Below are 22,500 nucleotides of genomic sequence, written 5' to 3'. Positions count from 1 at the left end.
TTATCTTCATGGGAACTTCACTCTCCGTTAGGCCTATGTATGGTTCGCGTTATACAAATAAAAATATCTGACGTCATCCTCGACCCATCCAATTAGGCTTCTATTCGGAGTTCTAAAGGGCAATCAAGTTTCATTGGAGCAGTTTCATGATAGCTAACGTAACTCTCGCGACGTCCATTTTTTCGCTAAAGGGAGGGGGTCCTTTTTGTGTGACGATAAATCATATTTGCCTCTAAAAAGACCTTTCCCCCGTAGGAGGGTAGTGCCGTCAATGCACCTCATGCGGTACACTGTAGGAATTACTTAAGGTTCTTTGCAGCGTGCCTTCGGCCCCTAGCTGCAACCACTTTCGTTCCTTTTACTGTATCTCTTTTCGTATTCTCTTTCTGTCATCTTACTTTCCATCCTCTCCTAACAATTCATTCATAGTGCAACTGCGATGTTTTCTTCCTGTTACACCTTTCAAACCTTTTACTGTTAATTTACGTTTCATCGCCGAATGACCTCATAAGTCCCAGTGTTGGCCTCTGGCCTAAATTCTATATTTAATTCAATCCAAAAGACCTTTCATCATGGAATGAATCACTGATAGTACACTTGATACGGCGAACCTAGACATGCATAAGGAAACAGTAGATAAAAGAGATTCAGAAATGGAGTTTCTTTGATTAATTATATCATGGAGATTAAAAACTGGCCTTACAACACTTAGAATTTTAAAAAGTAAGTTTAACCAAAAATTTGCACTACTACACAAGTTTCTTTAAAAAAAACGACATAGGTAAACTCGTTATACAGATGCAGAACAGTGATTTAAAGTGGAAGGGCAATAAGCATAATAAGTATGCAGAATATACCTACTGAGAACAAAGAACATAATCAGGAGAGAGAGAGAGAGAGAGAGAGAGAGAGAGAGAGAGAGAGAGAGAGAGAGAGAGAGAGAGAGAGGAGAGAGAGAGAGAGAGAGATTCACATTATAAATCAAAGTTTAATCAAACTTATTCTCAATAATGATACAACAATAAAAGGAAAGTTTGTATTTACCATAGAGCTGAACGGTATCTACTGCGTTGTTCTGAAATGAAAAGAACTAGAGCTTTATTAAGGGCAGTACACAAAGAACTCATACAATGAGATATTTTAGAATATACTTTAATATCTTAACGGTGTTATTTGTAATACGTCAAATATTTCATAATGCAATTCAGTATACGTAATGTAAACACTGGAGAGCAACGACTGACTGATTAAATATTGCGACGAGTGTCTTTTGTTTTAACGAGGAGATGTGTGATGGATGAAGATCATATTATGATACAATAAGAGACCATAATACCACTTTGAAAACTATTTGCTCCGTTACCGTAATACCTCTGCCTTAATACACCACTGCTATTCCACATACACAGACAGAAAATGACAGGATTTCTCCCCAAAAGGGGAAATGCAATAAAAGTACCGATATATATATAGAATAAAGATGAAAATAAAATAAAATACACGATCAAAACCCCCCACGTTGATACAAGGAAACAAAAGACTTCCTCAGGCCACATTTGTACCTGCGGCAATCGGGGTATCCTTAAATTTCCCGTCCCAAAGACCATGGATTGAAGTAAATAAATTCAAAGGACGGTACGAAAATTCTGAATACGTGTAGCATTAGAGGAAATATCCAAGTACAAATACATTTATACATACTTATATATACGTATATGAATAAAGGCAAAAGCCACGACGCAAAGTGAAACAATGGAGTATCGCTGCAAGGCCTTTCAACTCTCGTCCTTTACTAAGCAGACTGGATTGTAAAGGACGAGAATCGAAAGGCCTTGCAGCGGTACTCCATTGTTTCACTTTTCCTCGTTGCTTTTGCCTTAATTCATACGTTCGTCACGTTTCAAATTTTCGTGATTCAATGATACATACATATATATATATATATATATATATATATATATATTATATGTATATTATATATATATATATATATATATATATATATATATATATATATATAGTGTGTGTGTGTGTGCGTGTGTGAGTGTTTGATTTTGAATCACGAAGATATGGAATATTGAAACACTGGAGATGCTAAGTACTTTCGTCTTATTATCAGTTGCTGTGAACATGTCTTGGCAATAAGATGAGAGTAACTTAGCATCTCCAGTGTTTCAATATTCTTTCGTGGCTGTCACTTTGTTCTTCATATATATATATATATATATATATATATATATATATATATATATATATATATATATATACATATATATATGGTGTGTGTGTGTGTGTTCCCCTGCTCCTTAACTTCATCAGCCGATCCCCATTGCCAAATCCCCAAAGCAGAATCGCAATCCTGGCATCACTCGGTCCTTCTCCAGCTAGTTTTTCAAGCAGTGTCACTGATTCAGGTCACGTCGTTTTATTTATATATGTATTTCTTCAAAATTTAAATCGCTGGTTCTGATCACGTCTTTTCTGTATATTAGTTACGTGCTTTGTGGCTCTTAGTTATAAATGCCACCCTGTGATGTTTATGTATTTTGATTTACTGACTAAGCTCATAATTCTTCGTCCTATTATTTTTAAGCGTCGTTTTCTGTTGTTTAGCTTTTCTTGTTCCAAAATAATGTGCTCATTTCTGTTTTTGGGGATTATTTTCATAAATTTTCGGCCCTGTCTATTGCGTTTCTGCAACAGAATCAACAACAACAACAACAACAACAACAACAACAACAACAATAATAATAATAATAATAATAATAATAAAATAATAATAATAATATAATAATAATAATAATAATAATAATAATACCGGATATTTTTTGTGTATTGCTGGAAACAGACCTTTCTTTCAAAGAAGGTCTGTTTCCAGCATACACAAATATCCGGCATGCAGACCCTACAACGCAAATAATAATAAAAAAATCATAATAATAAGAAGAAGAAGAAGCTGGGACATACTGCAATTCAGTTCCCATTTGGACACAAGGAAGGCCACATCAGTATTCGTACGACACTAACTCCATATTCAGGTACAGAGGCCATTGCATTAATTAAGAGCGAGTATTTAGAATGGCACACAGGAGAACGCAAGGACACCTACGCCAGTTTGACACGTAAACACTCGCAGGACCAGAGGGAATAACACATGTGCTAAATAGAACATTTGCTAGCACCTGTATATATCGTATCTGTAACCCTGAGAACCACTGAAACATCTGTTTGACCCACATAGGCACAGAACGTGCCAGTATACGACTCCCAACACAGCTTACAGCAGAATAATGACATGGACAAGAAAGGAAGAACCACATTGTCTTGGGCGACGTTATTGTCAAGTTTAGGGAAAATTTAAGTTTATGCAAACAACAACAGTTGTCATTTCATTTACAACTCAAGCTCCGGTACGTTAAAAACAACACTAGCAAAATTTACTACAAAATAATAATAATAATAATAATAATAATAATAATAATAATAATAATAATAATAATAATAATAATAATAATAATAATAATAATAATAATAAGGACAAAAGGGGAAGAGCAACATCGTCGTGTGCGTCATCATTGTCAAGCTTAGGGACAGTTGAAGAATACAAGAACAACGATAGTTTTCATTTCATTTATACATAAAACTAAGGGCAAATGAAAAACAGCATTAGCAGGAGTTACTGCGAAATAATAATAAGGACAAGAAGGAAAAACAAAACAGTCTTGTGGTTCGTCATTTTCAAGCTTGGGCCAATTTAAGTTTAAACGAACAACAACGGTTGTCATCTGAGTCATTAAAAAACTTCACAGCTACGCCTGATAAAAACACACTCGTATTTAGCAAAGGGTTGCGTTACGACATTGTTATTCTGTTCATCTTCCAGCTCTGGGTCGACTGTAAAGCAAAAGAATTTTTTTTTAAATGCCGGTAACCACAAAGGCAAAGTCCGAGATCTGCCGCATACCAATTAAATACAAGCCGTTAACGACTTACATTTAGGGCCAGTTCGTGATTTGAAATGTAATATGGGCAGTTGGTGCATAAACAGGTCAAACGGACGTGAACAACATAAGAATAGTCTTGCTTCTAAACGGTAGGGAGTAACATCGCTGCGGAGATACCTTGGATTGAAACTTTGTGTTGCAATAATAATAATAATAACAATAATAATTCACAGAGAAATTCTCAGTGGTTAATTCAGTACAATAATAATAATAGGTAAAACAAAGGTGCAGAAGTACACAAACACACACACACACACACATATATATATAGTATATCCAAACAGCGGTGGCCACAGCCGGATATGCATCAATGAGGAGAAGGACATAAAGACTTGCTAAAAGGGTCAATTTATTCCCGACGTTTCGTAATGTCTTCATTACATTTTCGAGGGCTGTACAAAATAGATAGCATAAAATAAATTACAATAAAGCTAAGAATTTTAAATATAAAAGTTGCAAAATGATTACAAACTTAAAATATTAAAAAAACTAAAAGGACACCTTTAAAAACAAAAAACGTAAACTAAACAGGACAAAAATTATTAAAATAAGTAAAAAAACAAATAAAACACGAAAAAAATGAAAATTAATAAGAAATATTCAAGTAAAGTAAAACTGGACCAACCTATTCAGCGGCAATGCCAAGACTGGAGATAAAAGGAAGAAACTAAGAGAGGTACAGTGTGCCAGCAGAGGTTTGGCTGTTTAACAAGGGGACGAGTCGTTTGATCATTAACGATTCTAAGATTGTCAAATCGTGGCAGTTGGAAGCTTGTCCTACAATTGTAAAGTCCTTGTTTTCAATGGATGTTTTACATATTAGAAATCATTCGAAAACAGCCAAACCTCTGCTGGCACACTGTACCTCTCTTAGTTTCTTCCTTTTATCTCCAGTCTTGGCATTGCCGCTGAATAGGTTGGTCCAGTTTTACTTTACTTGAATATTTCTTATTAATTTTCATTTTTTTCGTGTTTTATTTGTTTTTTTACTTATTTTAATAATTTTTGTCCTGTTATTTTACGTTTTTTGTTTTTAAAGGTGTCCTTTTAGTCTTTTTAATATTTTAAGTTTGTAATCATTGTGCAACTTTTATATTTAAAATTCTTAGCTTTATTGTAATTTATTTTATGCTATCTATTTTGTACAGCCCTCGAAAATGTAATGAAGACATTACGAAACGTCGGGAATAAATTGACCCTTTTAGCAAGTCTTTATGTCCTTTTCCTCACTGATATATATATATATATATATATATATATATATATATATATATATATATATATATATATATATGACCCTGTTATTTATTTAAGTATCACCAAAAACTGAAGGCATTCATTAAAACTGGTTTTATTAATATATTTTTATATATAAATATATATATATATATATATATATATATATATATATATATTGATAATATTCAGTAAAATCAACGATTAATTATAATTATTTTTGTAGGAAAACACTCTAATTTCATACGGTTCACATAGCCCATCAACATTAATATAATAGACACTATAATGAGATGGTACATCAAGGGGGAGAGGAATACATTCTCGTGGAGTAATGGCATCTGAGGCCAATCCTCTTCCGTCAAAAGAAGAAAACAACTGACCGTCTACTGATATAAAGATGACCATCAAAAGTTAAGTATATCTCAAGTTTAACCAGACCACAGAGGTGATTAACAGCTCTCCTAGGGTTGGCCCGAAGGATTAGATATTTTGGCCATAGGAACCAATTGGTTACCTAGAAATGGGACCTACTGCTCATTGTGGGATCTGAACCACATTTTATCGAGAAATGAATTTCTAATCACAGAAACAAACTCCTCTGACTCCACGTTGGCAGAGAGGGGAATCGAACCCGGGACTACCGAATCGGTGGGCGACCACGTAAACCACTCGTCCAACGAGGAACTGACATGACGATCATCAACGGGGGAGGGGGGGGAAAGGACACGAAAAAGGGGGTTTGGCCCCAATACCGTAAAGACAACTATGACCCCATCCCCTGTTTCCTAATGACCTTGAATCTAGTTCCACAGGTCATGCATTATGAAGGAGTAAATGAATGACAGAAACAGAATAAAATATGTTGTGGTGATGAAGTAGTTTATCCAGAATACCCGTATGAGTGGACTGCATAAGAGGTGAGAAACTTAAAAAAAATTAAGCTAGAGAAGTCAAACAGCTAGGTGGGAAACGGATAAGCATGAAAAGAAAAAGGTGTGAACGATGGAGGTGCATGGTTGGGGGAGGGGGGCGGGAGGTAAGTCACGAAGACCCTATGGGATGTCTACAGTGCGCCCAGCTGTGAGCAATAAAGGCAGTAACTCGTGCGAGTTCCTCTCTTATTTGAGAGAGAGAGAGAGAGAGAGAGAGAGCTTAATTAAATTCCAGATAAATGACTACTTCCTCCTGGGACCTATACAAACGAAACAAGTAAATGTTTACCCAAGCCCTCATCCATATCCAGTAATCCCTTCTCGAGTTATGATATTAACACACACACACCCACACACATATTCCGTTTGCAAAGGTAGTAAACAAAGAAATAAATAAGGAGGACATTAATCTTGCCAAATTAACTTTAACATCCTTATCAACATATAAGCCTATTGAGGCAATGACGTCTCCTACACGACAATCAAGACTGGTCTCCTACACAGAGAAACCCTTTCTGTCAAATATTTTCTGTCTAAATGTGAAAGAGATCCTTTAAATTACGACAGAAAGTTGCAGCGATACTGAACTTTTATTTCATGGTTGCTGCGACTTCTGTGTGGGGCACTGCATGCCTTATTTTTACCTTTCTTTTCCCTGGGCACAAAAATAACCAGAAAAAAAAGCCAAAAGAGAATAATAAGAATATAATTGTCATAGTATAATCCCTTCCACTGTGCGTGGTACTTTTCTCGTAGTTCCCTCATTATAAAGACTGCTCCATTTCTGACCTCTGACATACATTCCAGCTGACAATTACCGATCTTAATTTTCTATAACCTTTCCTCCAGCACCTTTACAGTTTCCAAACAACAATGCATACCTTTGACCTTGTATACCATTACAGTAAGATCCTCCTCCCACTCTTGCGGTCTTATCTCTTCCTTTATCTGTCTTTCATATGCTGTATTGAGCTCATGGATAACAAGCTTTACGAATGAGTTTGTTCAGTCGATTGTTATTCAGGACCATCCTGGGGTTTAACCAGTTTTCATCCACCCGAGGGCCCTCTTAACCTCTTCGGTTCTGATGTTCTATATTGGTCCTTCCTTCTATTGTGCCATCGTCCTCCAGTTCTTGTTCAGTTTCTCCATTCTTCATTTTGATTAAATGCAGCTGCTCAAAAACATAACAAATATATAAAAAAGAGCGTCCCCTGAACTTTGCAGAAGGTAGATCGCCGGTAATGTATATGATATCCTTTGACAATGGCCACCCTTTAAGTAAATTCAATAGAATGAAATCATACATTAGCTCAAACATACATATCATCTGTTTGTGACAGCTGATGCAACAATGGACATGGCTGACAAATTTATCATTTGTAAATAAATGTCACGGATGACAGTAAGAAGATGAAAAGAAAAGGCGAATCTCAGGGGTGGAGTTGCTGCTAATACAGTAAAATTTGGTTGAATTGGTTGAATGGACGCTGTGGGGAAAACTGCTTCAGTGGAAAGATTGTGGCTACTGAACTGGAATAAAACAGATGAAATGAAATGAAAACCGATGAAATGCAATTCATATACGAACGAGCAAATCTTGCAAGGATGAAGTCTCTAAAGATACAGAATAGATCCAGTTAAAAAGATGGATATTTATCAGACGGACGGCAAAGAGTTTTGAGGTGGTTTGAACATGCAGAAAGAATAAAGGAGGACAGATTGGTGACTAGGACTTACTTTACAGAAATCTTGGGAGGAAATTTAAAGGAGGGAAAAACGAATTGCAGAACAGAAGTCATTGGTGGTTTATTTGTCACAGAAAGACTGATTGTTTGTTTGGCCTTTCTTAGGCCCCATTCCTTGCTTAGGGTAACGATTTATAAGCAAAAAAATAATAATACAAAATTCTGCGAGCGCAAAAGCGCCTGTAAGTTTGCATATGATACATTTATATAGACTTGCTTCCAACTCTGTGTTATTGTTTGTTTGTTTGTTTGTATGGTGTTTTTACGTTGCATGGAACCAGTGGTTATTCAGCAACGAGACCAACGGATTTACGTGACTTCCGAACCACTTCGAGAGTGAACTTTTATCACCACAAATACACCTCTCTGACACCTCAGTGGAATGGCCGAGGTGGTGCGCCAACACCATACCGACCACGCCACTGAGGCGCTCAACTGTGTGTTAGGTCCGTAACATACACACCCGAGCAAACAAAGTGGGGCGCTTTGCGATGATAAAAAGGGTACATTTCTGTAATCGATATCGCACCGTCGCTAATTGCATCATGTAATTTGGTGGAGGAATTTACTAAAAATAGCAACGGGCTTTCCCAAGGGACGCCATAAAGATTCGGCAAAGGACAATTTACCAGAAATTAGGATGAATATTTTACGTTTCTTCGATTTGAGGGAGTCGCGCTTTCATTCGTCACGGTGAATGAGGGCTGAAGTTGGAATGAATGTTCTCTTTTGTTGAAATTTCATTACATTTAGCACACTTTCTTGTGTACATAATTTCGAACGTGCGCTGCAAATATGCAGTTACATGGAAAAGATTCTTCAACTTTGGCCTTTTTAAGTGAAGTTGAACCTCTTGGCTGTGCTTGACGCACTCAAGATTGCTACGTTAATTATTCATCCGTTATGCAATGCCAGGCATTATTAGCATTCACGGGGGATCCACGAAAACAAGGATTCTGCAAATACTTGAAGTCTTGCGCAACATACGGATGAAAATATTCTTAATAGCAATGCCATTTGGCCTATAAATGCGCGCGCACACACACACATACACTATATATATATATATATATATATATATATATATATATATATATATATATATATATATATATATATATATATATATATATCATATCTTTTGGTGATACTGCTACCCCCATACCTATGTCTGCTCCCGTGCTAGCTGCAACGTATCAGCAACAGAGACCTTTGGAAAGTGCGGTCAGCAAGAGTAGGCACTGAGGCTGAGTGGTGCAGCGCTCCGATTCCGCGTGGGAATCACTCCCGGCCTATTGACCACAGGCCCGCCAGGCTGGAATTGAGTATCAGGGTCTAGTGTGGCCAAGAAAACGAGTTTGCGGGTAGCAATCCGATTCTTAACGACTCGCTGAAAAGCTAGAATGGTTTGGCTATCTATTGCCATCTTCTAATAAAGGGGAAAAGTATTTTTCCTCTCAGGTAGGGTCTTACTATAAGATTCCCCCCTTTGGTTTCAGCAAGTATTTTTGAAATTTAAATACGGCTGGTACCTACTACAAGTAAACAGCTATAAGGTGCATACTGACATCTTTGCTTAGGTAAACAGTGATAATTTAAACTAACGGAACGTATCTAAAGCCCAGTTTATATATATATATATATATATATATATATATATATATATATATATATATATATACTACTCTCTCTTTTCATAACCCGTCGTATTTCCTTAAAGGATCTGACTTCATGGGGCGTCGTCCTACTTTAAGAAGGGATTCCGGGGATGAGGCTGCTAGCCTCACGCCCCAAAGACAACGCCCTAACTTGAAATTAAATACTACGCTTGTATATGTACTGGAGCATCCGTGCTGTAGAGGGCATGTTAGAGATTACCTTTTGGAAGACGCCTTTCCAGATCCGAGATCCTTCATGGCAATATCTGGCCGAACTTAATGACATTTACCTTGATATTTCTGCTTCGGTATATTTAGAACTTGATCGATAGGCACCCTCCTAGCCGGGACCTTTCAGACACCACAGACGATCTAGAGAGAGAGAGAGAGAGAGAGAGAGAGAGAGAGAGAGAGTTTTAGCCGTAGAGAAATTCGCTTTGACGCAGTACCTCATTGCGTCCAACAACTTTAGCGGGATGGGCATACCGACTTGAAACACCATGCAGATTAAATTTGAATAACAAAAAAACTGTTGACATTTACTTTTATCCGTTCGGAGGTCTGACTGTTTTTTGGCAATTATATCTGTCATTTTGTTTTCTGGTTGGTCATTCGTGTCCTTGACATATTCAACGGCTATATTAGGTATGAATGTAAAAATAAGATCTATTTTTTCTCGGCGTTTTCAGTGCGTCATATGAAACCCAATAAAAACGCTAAAGTTGACATAAATATATGATAACTATTTATGGTGGCCTAGACTACCTAACACAGGCTTTCTGGAATAACCCCGGAAGATGAAAGAACTTTTTCGACGTCTCTGGAAATTGTTGGACTTTATTCTAAATTACGCAATTCCTTTTTATCTAAAGAACAATTCCGCTAATCGTAACATTTCATTTCTAGTGCGCCTCTGGGACTGAACTTATCGTATTTTTCCAGTAGTTCCACTTACGTAATCTTTCTTATGTAATTGATATGCGTTTTTTGTCATATAAGTTTGTTTTATTGCTACGGAAAAAAGCCTCACAGCAACTACATTTATATGAGCTGGACCTACACTCAAAACAACAATAGCGTGTTCCATTTGTTTGTCAAATTAAACATTGCAGGAACATTGTCCGTGGGGAATGTTACCTAACGTCCTCTGCTTGATTACTTGATTCTCTAGCAGAATTTAAAAAAACAATTACTTCATGCTTCAGTGCCTTCCAGTTAATACTGTCCAGAACCTATGCACATAGGCCTCAATTCACGGTAGATTGACTAAAATTGATCAAGACGTAACCGGTCGAAATTTATCTTTTTTTGAGAACGGCGGAATTGGAAGAAGACTGTTGGGACGATCCGGAGGGACTGACACGGGACAGACATTTGTGGCGAGATTTCGAAGAAGGGCCAAGCATCCCCTGGGTTGCCGCAGAAAGTGATTGACTGATTGGTCAGGATTCTAGCTGCTACACTTTTCCCTTTAAAATTGTCTGCTTACGAACAGGCAGAGATACGTACAGTGTTCCTCCGTCTAGTATTGCTACGTCTGTTCAATACTTGGATGGGTGACTGCGGAAAGTTTCAGTGACATAAACGCCATATTTAAAGTTGCGTTGGTTGTCGTCATCAAATCTAGAGTAGTACTAGTTGCAGAAACGTAGGGTAAACTGCAGAGATCGGAGGAAAAGCTTGAAAATTTGAATCTTCTTCAGGGATAACAAAGCCTTCTTCATGAAGGTACCTTTTAAACAGATCATCTTCGACAAAAAGGCGTTGCTAGTTGGTTTTTTCAGAGCCAAATGCTATCGCACCTATTCCAATATTACTGGCGGTTATCGTCATGACAGCTGGAGTGGGTGGGATTGCGGAGACCAAATCAAGATAGAAACAACCAAGGTATATAGAATAAGGGTTTTCTATATATACCTTGAAAACAACCACGAGAAAAGATCCACGACTTCGACAGGAGATGGTTCTCCAACAAGGAGACCGTCAACATTTCCTTAATTCTGGAGTCATTTGGGATCAGGAGTAGTGTTCATTTTCAGTTTGACTTTAAAACTGAGAATCTTGCCACAGTCGTCGTTTCCGAAGGAGATTTGTGGTCCGAATGTAACAGATATCATCTTGCTGTGGAGTGCAGTCTTCATTCTGTAAGAAACATTCAACAGAATGAAAAATGCGCTTCATTCGAAGAAGTTTCCTCTTTATACATCATTCAACTAGTAACGATTCAATCGTTTATTTATTTATTTATTTATTTATTTATTTATTTATTTATTTATTTTTGCCCCTTCTATTTAGCATTTCGTTGTATTTCAAAGCTTTTTGTCATATGTCATCAAATAATCCATTTTCCATTTGGATGCTTAATTTGTAACTCCAATATCAGTTTCACTTATTTCCTTTATTAATTGCACTTTCAAAACATACTGAGTTCAGTCATTCAGAATATTTCGTAGCACACACACACTACATACATACATACACACACACACACACACACACACACACACACATATATATATATATTATATATATATATATATATATATATATATATATATATATGTGTGTATATAGCATATATATATTTATATACACGTATACTATACTCGATATAACAAGCCTCTTCCAAACAGAGGTCATGAAGAGGCAGGGAGGGCTCTAACAATCGTTTATGGCCATTACCAAAGGGCGCTCATTAATCTTTACGAGAGTTTTTGTGGCCATGGGGGAAAGACGAAAATATCACATGTCCGCTGGAAATGAGGAAAGATGAAAGATGTATGAGGCACATCAAGTATTTATATATATATATATATATATATATATATATATATATATATATATATATATATATATATATATATATATGCAATATATAAAACACCGTATCGTGCTTCTAAGAAATCAATAGAAGGATCCACAGTAATATCCTTGTTTATCCAGATGAAATATATTTGTGGAAATATTTACAAAGATTAAAGCTTTCGTTCATCCTCCTGTGGACTTGATCACTAACTAAATAAGAGACAGCATTGGTGAAGAAATCCAAATAAACAAACAAAAAATAAATAAATAAACAAGGTTAAAATTTGCGAACAAGTCACTGGGTCGTATTCCTTTCCACAATTCTCTGTGATCTTCGAGGCGGGACAAAGCGCCGGTCTTCTTCCCGAATGACATCTTGAGGGTCGTTAGCCGTTCAGATTCTGGAACGGGCGAAGGATGGTTATCTACATTATCTGAGTGAAGAAGGCTGTACACATTTCTGAATTTTTAATTCTGGCATTTTTGCAAATTTCCTCACTCAAAAGTAAATTGTTCATTATTCCAGTATTTCCCTCAAAGGTGTCATTCAGTGATGAGAGCCCCTTCCAGAATTCTCCTAGTGGTCCTATCTGCACTTTCATATATAACTTTTCCTCCCTTGAAGTCGATGGCATGATCAGAAGCCCAAGTATGCTTGGCAATGGCGCCGTAAACGTTACCCAAACGGCAAGATGCAATGTGTTCACGTTTCCTCTGGTCCAGGGAACGACCGCTTTCACCAATATAGCATTTTTCACAATTTCTACATCCTATAACATAGACTCCAACATCGGTGTTTGGTTTTCTGCAACTGTTTTTGATAATTTTCTTTTTAAGAGTATTAGGGTATTGAAAAACTACGCTATACCCGGTAAGTGCGTAGGTGCCATTGGTCACCAAAGTGAACGAAGTTTTAAGTTACGGAAGAAATCACTGGGGGAAAAAAAGCCTCTAATATCGTGTCTTATAATAACTTAAAATTTGTACAAAGGGAAAATATTACACTTCGTACAAGTGTATCAGTCACAGTGGAACTAACCATAACAGTGTTCTTGGCGATGAAACAAACTGGTAAAAATGCACCAAAGCTCTGTATAGCGTGTAATGCAGTATGAAACTCTCAGCCACGGCCCATGAAATTTTCAGGCTAGAGGGCTGCAAGTTGGTATGTTTGATGATTTGAGGGTGGATGATCAACATACCACTTTGCAGCCCTCTAGCCTCAGTAGTTTTGAAGATCTCAATAGTTTTCTTTTAGAGAAGAAAAATACTTAGTTTTGATGGTCATTGTATATTAGTGTTCTATGTATCGTTAACTAAGGCATATACTAATATTTTCCTGGAAACGTGGAACTATGTAGAAGAAGAGTTAATGAATGGCATTTTGTGAGCTTCCAAAAGTCATTTCTCCTTGTAAAGAAAATGTGTAAAAGGCGGCCAGGAACCTCAGAGCGTGAGTCACTAGTCCTTCTGTTTGAGGGGTCTGTGATCTTAATCGTTCAAGTGCGTTTTTATTTATTTGTTCCTACACGATATACAAACCCTCGGTCCTTTACATAAAGAAAGTAATTCCTTATGTAAAGGACCTCAGGTTTGTATAGTTAGGAAAAATACAATTTACTTTCAAAAATTGTGATCTTTTTTTTTTTCATATGTAATAACTGCTCTCTTCTTTCTGTATTTTCCACTACTTTCTGTTACGTGTTTCAAATGAGCACCATATTCTTCGGAAGCTGGTTTTTCAAATCAATGGCCCCCTATGGTTATCTCCTAAATAGTGATAATGTTAATTGACAATATAAGTACGCTGCTAAAAAAAAAAATAATCGCCATCCAAGCTCACAACCGCGAAGACATAAGACTCCCCCAAAAGGCAAATTTTGTAGATGTTAAATGAAAAAATTTCAAGTTCACAACACCATTGTTCAAAGCACGTAACTCATCCATATTGTACATGTTCCACGTTTATAGTAGATTCACATCAACCGTACATCTGATGTGTAGGTCCGTCCCTTACGACACTCCTGATTGGCTGTTGATAAGCCAGTCACAGGGCTGGAAACTCTCAGTCTCTCTAGAGAGTTCACATAGGCAGGACGTATGTTCCACCTCTCCTGAGGTATACGTTTGAAAGGCGTATATCTCAGAAGAGGTGGGACATAGATCCTGCCTATGTGAACACTCTCGAGAGACTGAGAGTTTTCAGGCCTGTGACTGGCTTATCAACAGCCAATCAGGATGAGCGACGTAAGGGAATGGCCTAGGCATCAAATGCACGGTTGATGTGAATCTACTAGTAAAAGAAACGGCTAAAATAAAAGATATTTCTGAATGCTGTCTCGTTGCCTCAAAGGCGAGATCCAGGATCGATAGTATCTGAACTTTTAATCGCGTTCGAAAATATACCTCCAGACGAGGAGCTAAAAGCGACACAGAACCGAAAAGTCAGCAAATGTCACGGTGAATTGTGGAAGAAATCTGTCACTGTTCAATCCAAGTTTAAAACTAGAAAAGACAGTTAGCAGCTGAATATGCAAGACTGCAACCGCTTTACTCACAGAAAAATATGTTAAAATCATTAATATTATCATTATTATTATTATTATTAGCAACTTCCTTAGAATTTACAGTTATATCACTAACGATTAACACAATCACAATATGTATATATATATATATATATATATATATATATATATATATATATATATATATATATATAGATATACACATCAAATAATATATATATGTGTGTGTCTGTGTTCATCATCAACACGTACAATTATTGCCCTTTATCTGTTTTTTTCTTGGCCCAATGTAGTTCAGTGTAAGCCCAGATAGTTTGCGAATGCCTTCATCTGCAACCCTAGAACTTTTGCATCTCTCTTTCCACCAGTAGTTCAGAGCAAAGTAAACGGAAATCGATGAAAGATAAATATGTCTCCATTTTATTCAAATGGATATAAATCTTTCGTTCCGACTAATATCAAATGTCTCCCATCATCTTCAGTCCTTCATTTTGTCAGATTTGTAATCAAAACTCCTGTTACACATCACCATAACCATTCCCAAGGTCTTGTTTGTTTATCATCTCATCACAACTTTGCATATTACGCTGGGCTAATTGTTTTGTGGCCTTCCCATTGTTGCAACAAACTCATTCAGCCATTTTAGTCTCATCTATCCATCGATTGTTCTTCTACTTAGCACTTCCTCTTTCATAACTCATGTCTTTCCCGTCTGTATGCTCACCTTAAAGCAGGGGTTCTCAAAGTGGTCGATATCGACCCCCAGGGGTCAATAGGGCCATCCAAGGGTGTCTATGAATAGTCAGGGGGTCAAAATGGGGTCGATGAATAACTAACGTTTCGGAGAATTAAGTTACATATAATCGTACATCTAAAGTTCCAAACATATTTTCTTACTAGATGTTACTCTTTTTTTTTTTATAATACTGAATGTCAAGTACTAAACTAATACTACTCAAATTGATTCTGACATTGCTTTTTTTCAAATTATTATATGCTAGTCTAGGGGGTCGATAGAAAATTTGAAACTTCATAATGGGGTCCTAGAGTTAGAAAGTTTGAGAACCCCTGATGAGGTCATTAATCTGTTTCACATACCCTACACATCTGCTATTGTACCTACTTCTGATTTGAAGAGCTCTAAGGCCCGGTCGACATGAACGAGCTTTGCCCAACGAACTGTGCTCGATGTGACATCAGAAGTGCAGATACAGCGGGAAAAGTTCTGACTTTCCCCGCTTTTGACGTCACAACGAACACAGTTCGTCGGGCAAAGCTCGACCGTGTGGACAGGGCTTCATCGTGCTAGTTCCTCGTTGGACGAGTGGGTAACGTGCTCGCCTACCGATTCGGTAATCCTGAGTTACATTCCCCGCTCTGCCAATCTGGAGTCAGAGAAATTTCTTTCCGGTGATTAGAAATTGAATTTTCGATGTAGTAATGTGCTTTGGATCCCACGTCAAAATATCTAATCAGCTCGATGGTCTGGTTAAACTAAGATATACTTTTCTAATCGTGTTACGAACATCGAACGTTTCTTTTGAAAGTGATCTTTTCGTTTTTAGTCCAACATTCAGTTCACAACACATTTCAAAGTATCTCAGCGAGAGTCTTTCTCCATAAAACACAACTAAACCTAACCTAACTTTTAAACTAACCACACTCTACTTGCGTTAATCACAATTTTGCTCAGAAATTCGGGCAAAATCAGAAAATAATAGCTAAAACCTGGTGAGAAAAGACCGAAAGTAGTCCTTAAACAAAAAAACTAGTACTAAAACACCGAAACTGGTGGTTAAAGACCAAAACTAAACATTTCTTGTTATCCTTCTGATTTTTCGTCCTGTGACTTGTTGCTCTTCCAGTATACTTCCAGTTCCTCTCTCTCTCTCTGTGTATACCTCATTAGTGAGTGTTGCGTTACTATATTTTCAGAGCTATCGGCAGCCAGGCTGTACACTCATTCATTTCCTCAATCATAACATTAGTAAGTCATTGCTTATTTGTCAAGAAAAAACAACTGTGGGTTTCGAAATAAAAACATCAGTAAGTACATGAAAAACAAACTCTCGTAAGCCCATATTTCCATTGATCAACGACGATTAATTGTTTGGATCCAAGACTTCCTGTTTCCGAATCCTGGTTCAGATAAATGAGCAAAAGCCAGCAAGATAGCGGCACCTCTCCCCAAAAATCACTTCCTTACCTCAACCAAAATCCCAGCACTGGTTACCAGTCTGATACCCACCTTTAATAAGGTTTTCGGAAAAATCCAAAAATAACTTTTGTGGCTAATCTCGCTGACCGACGGAGAAATAAAACCTAAATCTCCTGAGCAGAGGTAACTACGAAACGACGGAGTTTGCGTCAATGGCTTTTTAATATTCAAAATGGACACAGACACTGCAGTTAGCATCTTAAGATGAAACTAACACATAAATTAAATATGAATCCTTGTCCTGTCGATAAAAGCATATCTGCAAGCGGTTAGTTTCTTTGATATCAATAGGATATGGATTTTAGGCACTATACCTCTCTCTCTCTCTCTCTCTCTCTCTCTCTCTCTCTCTCTCTCTCTCTCTCTCTCTCTCTCTCTCTCTCTCTCTCTCAGCACATGGAATATCGTCGTTGAAGAAACGTGTCCACCAGAGTTAAAGAAAAGGGGAATCAATTACAAGAACTAAAAATACAAAATTTAAAATCAACCCAGAAATCGTGCCTAAGAAAAATAACATTAAAATTACACACAAGAAATGAGCGGTATGAATGGGCATGAGAAGCCATATTCTCCACTCAAGATTACTTCAGAAGGATGACTGGCTTCTTGGAAAATAAAAGCAGCTCAGTAAAGCTTTTGTTTAAACAATACGTTGCAAAATCCTGAGTATATCGATTATCGGTACAATGAAACAAACAAGTCAATAAAAATATCCGACTCTTACAATATGCAAGCAGTTCTCCGTGATAAAGGCAAACATCGGTCACCTATAGTATATCAATAGACGATTAATTCATCACACGTTTGCTAAAGGCATTCGACATGCCGAACCTTCCCTGCAAAAGCGGGACGTCATACTTTATTAAAAACTAACAATATAGTCTTCTAGCAAACAATCTCATTATGTTTCCCACACCCAAATTACATTTAAGCTAGTTTGAACGAACCTAACCTAGGGAAATGGCAAAAAAAAAAAAATAAATAAAACCGGGGCGTGTGTAATACCAGTGTTGCCAATCGTAGTGTAATTACCCTACGCGTAGGGTAATTTGAGCAAAATCCCAAGAAATCAGGTCAATATTTTCAATTGTAACAAGGCCTGTTTTGATCAATATGGTTATTAGTAATCATGATAATGCATAGAAACATTATTTAAAGATTTATTCGTTATCATAGCCGCAGAATGTTGGGTCATTTTCAGTGATGTAGGGTAATACCTCGTCTCCTGCAGGGGGCGTAGGGCTAGAGCGGTTGGCGTCACTGTGTAATACCCGTATACGTCTCGGGAATTTGCTAGGAATGCAGTGAACTCTGCGTCATGATAGATATTCAATATGTAATTTACAGATAACTTACTGACCCGAAACTTTAAAAAAAGATGGAGAGTTCGTCATGAAAAGGTTAAAGATCATTAAATGCACAAAAGAATAAAGAGAATGACTCTCCTTCAGAGATCTATAATGGAAACCAATGCCAAACGGATCTGCCAGGTTCACTTCGGAGAAAATGACGTCATCGTACACAGGGCAAAGACAAAGAATAACAACACAGGCATGAACTTGAAGCGGCAGAACAAAAACATGAAGGCAAACAGACAATAACGTGCACAGAAAAGCAAACGCAATAAACGATTTACGATAAACAAGCAAACTTGCGCCGATAAAGTAGCATGAAATGAGAATACATCTGAAATCACTCAAAAGTCTAGGAAAGAAGGACCGGATATTTCAGACGTTTTATTTGCAAAAGCGCAAATATAACTACAAAAAAATACAGTACAAACTATATAAAAATCACTAAAGATAACACACACACAATATACGTGTATATATATATATATATATATATATATATATATATATATATATATATATATATAATATATGTATATATTATATATATATATATATATATATATATATATATATATATATATATATATATATATATATATGTTTATATATATATATATATATATATCATAAATATATGTAAATATATATATATATATATATATATATATATATATATATATACGTATATAAATGAGTGTGTGTGTTTGTTTGTTTGTTTAAAGCAAACTCACTTTTAAACGAAGAGATTGCAAAGAAACTTGTGTCACCAGTGGATGTCATTAATCCCAAATACTGCAATATTGACATCAATGTGTAAAAAATCCTTTCAATGATTTCGCGATTCTAAAAGCTTGCGGCACATGAACCGTCCCCGAACATCATAATGCACAAATCAAATGCTTTATGATACTTCCAACACTAGAACAGTCATTCAATGTGCCATGAATCCCACACTTTCTTGCTGACTTTTAGACCATCAACTTACTTGATGTAGCTCATTCTGCAGATCCAGCTTATATATATATATATATATATATATATATATATATATATACATATATATTATGGTATATATATATATAATATATATATATATATATATAATATATATATATATATATCATCCACTAGCAGATCCACAAAAATGGAAAAACTTCATCAGGCGGGCACCAACAATTCATTATTACATACTACATACATACCATACATACATAACATACACACACACACGGTTCGATGTGATAATTATTCATAACAAAAGGCTACGTGCTGTCAAACGCTCGAATTGGCCAACATGGTAGACGGGGTTCCATATCGATTCTAATTACGAAAGCATCCAGATCGAGGATGATTTGTAAGGTCAGAATCGATATGAACTTATAGCGTCTCTGTTGGCTGATTGGATAGCGTCACTGACTGTCCTGATTTAGTCCCCGTCCACTTGGACGGTGGTTCGATCCCATGGGGGGACGAAATTATTATCAATTAAAAAATTCCCCTTCGGTACATATATGAAAATATATCATTTGGGAGGTAAAGTGAATTTAGATATTAAAGGACATTTGTAGCTTGAATTGATATATATATATATATATATATATATATTTATCTGTTGTATCATAGTATAATATATTTTCTTCAATATATCATTCATCATTCAAATAAATAGAAATTATGAAAAGGACAGCAATCGCTTGTTCTATCAGGAAATACCGAATTCATTATTATTACCAATAAGATTATTTTTATTATTATTGTTCTTATTTTTTCTCAACATTTTACTAACATTTCTATAAACAATTTATATTTTTTCCCAGTTTTATATTTCTCATTTATGTTATCTAAATCTTCAATATTATTTTGTCATTATTTTTCATGGGGGGCACGTGTCTAAGTGTCGCCCCACCCCCCATTAGATACGCAAGTGTATCAAACCTGTCACCCATTCGTATACCCTCTCCGACTAAAAACTTTTCATTCACTAACATATCAATCATAATCTAACCGAGTGTCATCCAAACAATGTGTTCTCGGGGCATTTCCATAAACATATCGTGCAGCTGTCACCAAATGCAAATAGACTTTCCACGATAATAACATCTAAATAACACGCGATCACACTTTCCTTCCTTCCTCGACACTAGTAAAACCATAATGGATTCTTTTGCAACGAGCCGATGGTCATTCAAACGGGCTCGTTAAAGATGTTTATGCTTCCTGATGAATTTGGTTTCATTTAATATACCAACAGCGGGCCTCTGGCTACCTATTTTTCGCCCTGACTCTCTGCTATTATTCACCGGGATAAACGAAGAGCTGGTTAATTGACAAGTTGATTATACCGCACAACTATATGTTTTGTCGGTCGAAAACTGATTAGCTGTGCGGCCGCGTGTAATTGATAAAATCTTGACCTCTCTCTCTCTCTCTCTCTCTCTCTCTCTCTCTCTCTCTCTCTCTCTCTCTCTCTCTCTCTCTGGGTACAGTCATACAACATTCTACCTTTTTCAGGATGAATGAATACACAGTGGCCTTGGGTTCGTTCAGGAATGCGTGTCATCGGACCGGGTAATTGAATGAGAGAAAAGCATTTCACCGTCAACCCGGGCACTCGCTATTCTACTACCCCTAAACAGTTTTATTTTTTATTTTTTTTATTCACCTTCAATCTGCAATATCTACCTGACACGCACACGAATGGTTTCGCTCTGATAGGACTTTAGAACACGATTTAGGGTTGCTTGGTGACGGAAAAGGCAGAAAGAAGTGAGTCCGAGTGAAGTGGAAATTTGACACCTCCAGAACTCGTTTTCTCGGCGGGCGGAAGTAGTACTACCCACTAGGTTCTGGCTTCTTCTACCAGGTACACTATCTATGACATGCTAAAGTAATTAGATAGCCAAATACACTTACTTGCACGTGCGTTCGCGTGTGTTTGTGTGAGCGTGTGTGTGTGTGTGTGTGTGTGTGTATAAATGATATCAGGATTGTATATGTGCAACTACAAAAGGATTTCAAATCTAAACATAACATGCAAACCAGCGCTATGTCTGTCAGTATACATATATATCTATATATATATATATATATATATATATATATATATATATATATATATATTATATATATATACACACACACTCACACACATATATATGTTATATATACTATATATATATATATATATATATATATATATATATATATATGTATATATATACAAATATATATATATATATATATATATATATATATATATATATATAGAGAGAGAGAGAGAGAGAGAGAGAGAGAGAGAGAGAAAACATCCTTTAAGACCACCGATTTCGGAGTATCTGTCTCCGTCATCAGGCCTGACAACAAAAATACAGAAAGAAAAAAAATTGAAAAATCACTAAATCAATTTTTCATTCTGCGAAACTGGTAGCCGTAACTAAATAAAGGATGTTTCATGTACAATTACTGGTTTTATATATATATATATATATATATATATATATATATATATATATATATATATATATAGTACATACAAACATACACACACCCGCACACACACATATATATTTATATATATATTTATGCACATTCAAGTACACACACACACACATATATATATATATACAAGCGCATATATAAAGATACATTTACACATATGTAGTCTTTCTCTATTCACTTACGAAATCACGAAATATTTACATAACAACCGTATTCGTCGCCGCTAAGAATTCAAACCCAAAAATTACCTGTTCCAAGAAGTGGAACATATTACTCATAACATGCTCTGGAATTTTTCTCAAGACAGCAGGCCCTAACTGTGTGAAGCAACTACCTGCTTTACATATATTTGTCTTGGAAGGCAGGAATGTAAACGGTAAATAATTCCTCTATTAAATCGTTGCATTACACACAATTTGTATATACACACACATATATATAGATATATATATATATATATAATATATATATATATATATATATAATATATAGATATATATAGATATATATATATA

At 36.1% G+C, this 22,500-nt stretch overlaps 1 protein-coding gene across 6 annotated transcripts in view; it reads right to left on the bottom strand.

The window, feature by feature from the left end:
• Positions 1 to 22,500, bottom strand: part of LOC135195644 (uncharacterized) — a 144,542-nt gene that overhangs the window by 70,500 nt on the left and 51,542 nt on the right. For 3 of the 6 annotated variants that reach the window (XM_064222014.1, XM_064222015.1, XM_064222010.1), the window contains exon 2: positions 1,045 to 1,075. The exons of 1 other annotated variant lie outside the window; for it this stretch is intronic. Coding sequence is in view for 3 of the 5 variants with exons in the window: in XM_064222010.1 (XP_064078080.1) it covers positions 1,045 to 1,047 (3 nt within the window). In the remaining 2 variants the exon portion in view is untranslated. Of the gene's footprint in view, positions 1 to 1,044; positions 1,091 to 9,871; positions 9,918 to 22,500 lie in introns of those variants that run through there. 2 more of the 6 variants (XM_064222013.1, XM_064222012.1) reach the window with 2 other exon arrangements.

Source organism: Macrobrachium nipponense, chromosome 16 (genome assembly GCF_015104395.2).
Source record: "Macrobrachium nipponense isolate FS-2020 chromosome 16, ASM1510439v2, whole genome shotgun sequence".
Classification (NCBI taxonomy): Eukaryota; Metazoa; Arthropoda; class Malacostraca; order Decapoda; family Palaemonidae; genus Macrobrachium; species Macrobrachium nipponense.
The sequence above is the reverse complement of the archived record's forward strand: the minus strand, read 5'-3'. Positions and strand labels throughout refer to the sequence as shown.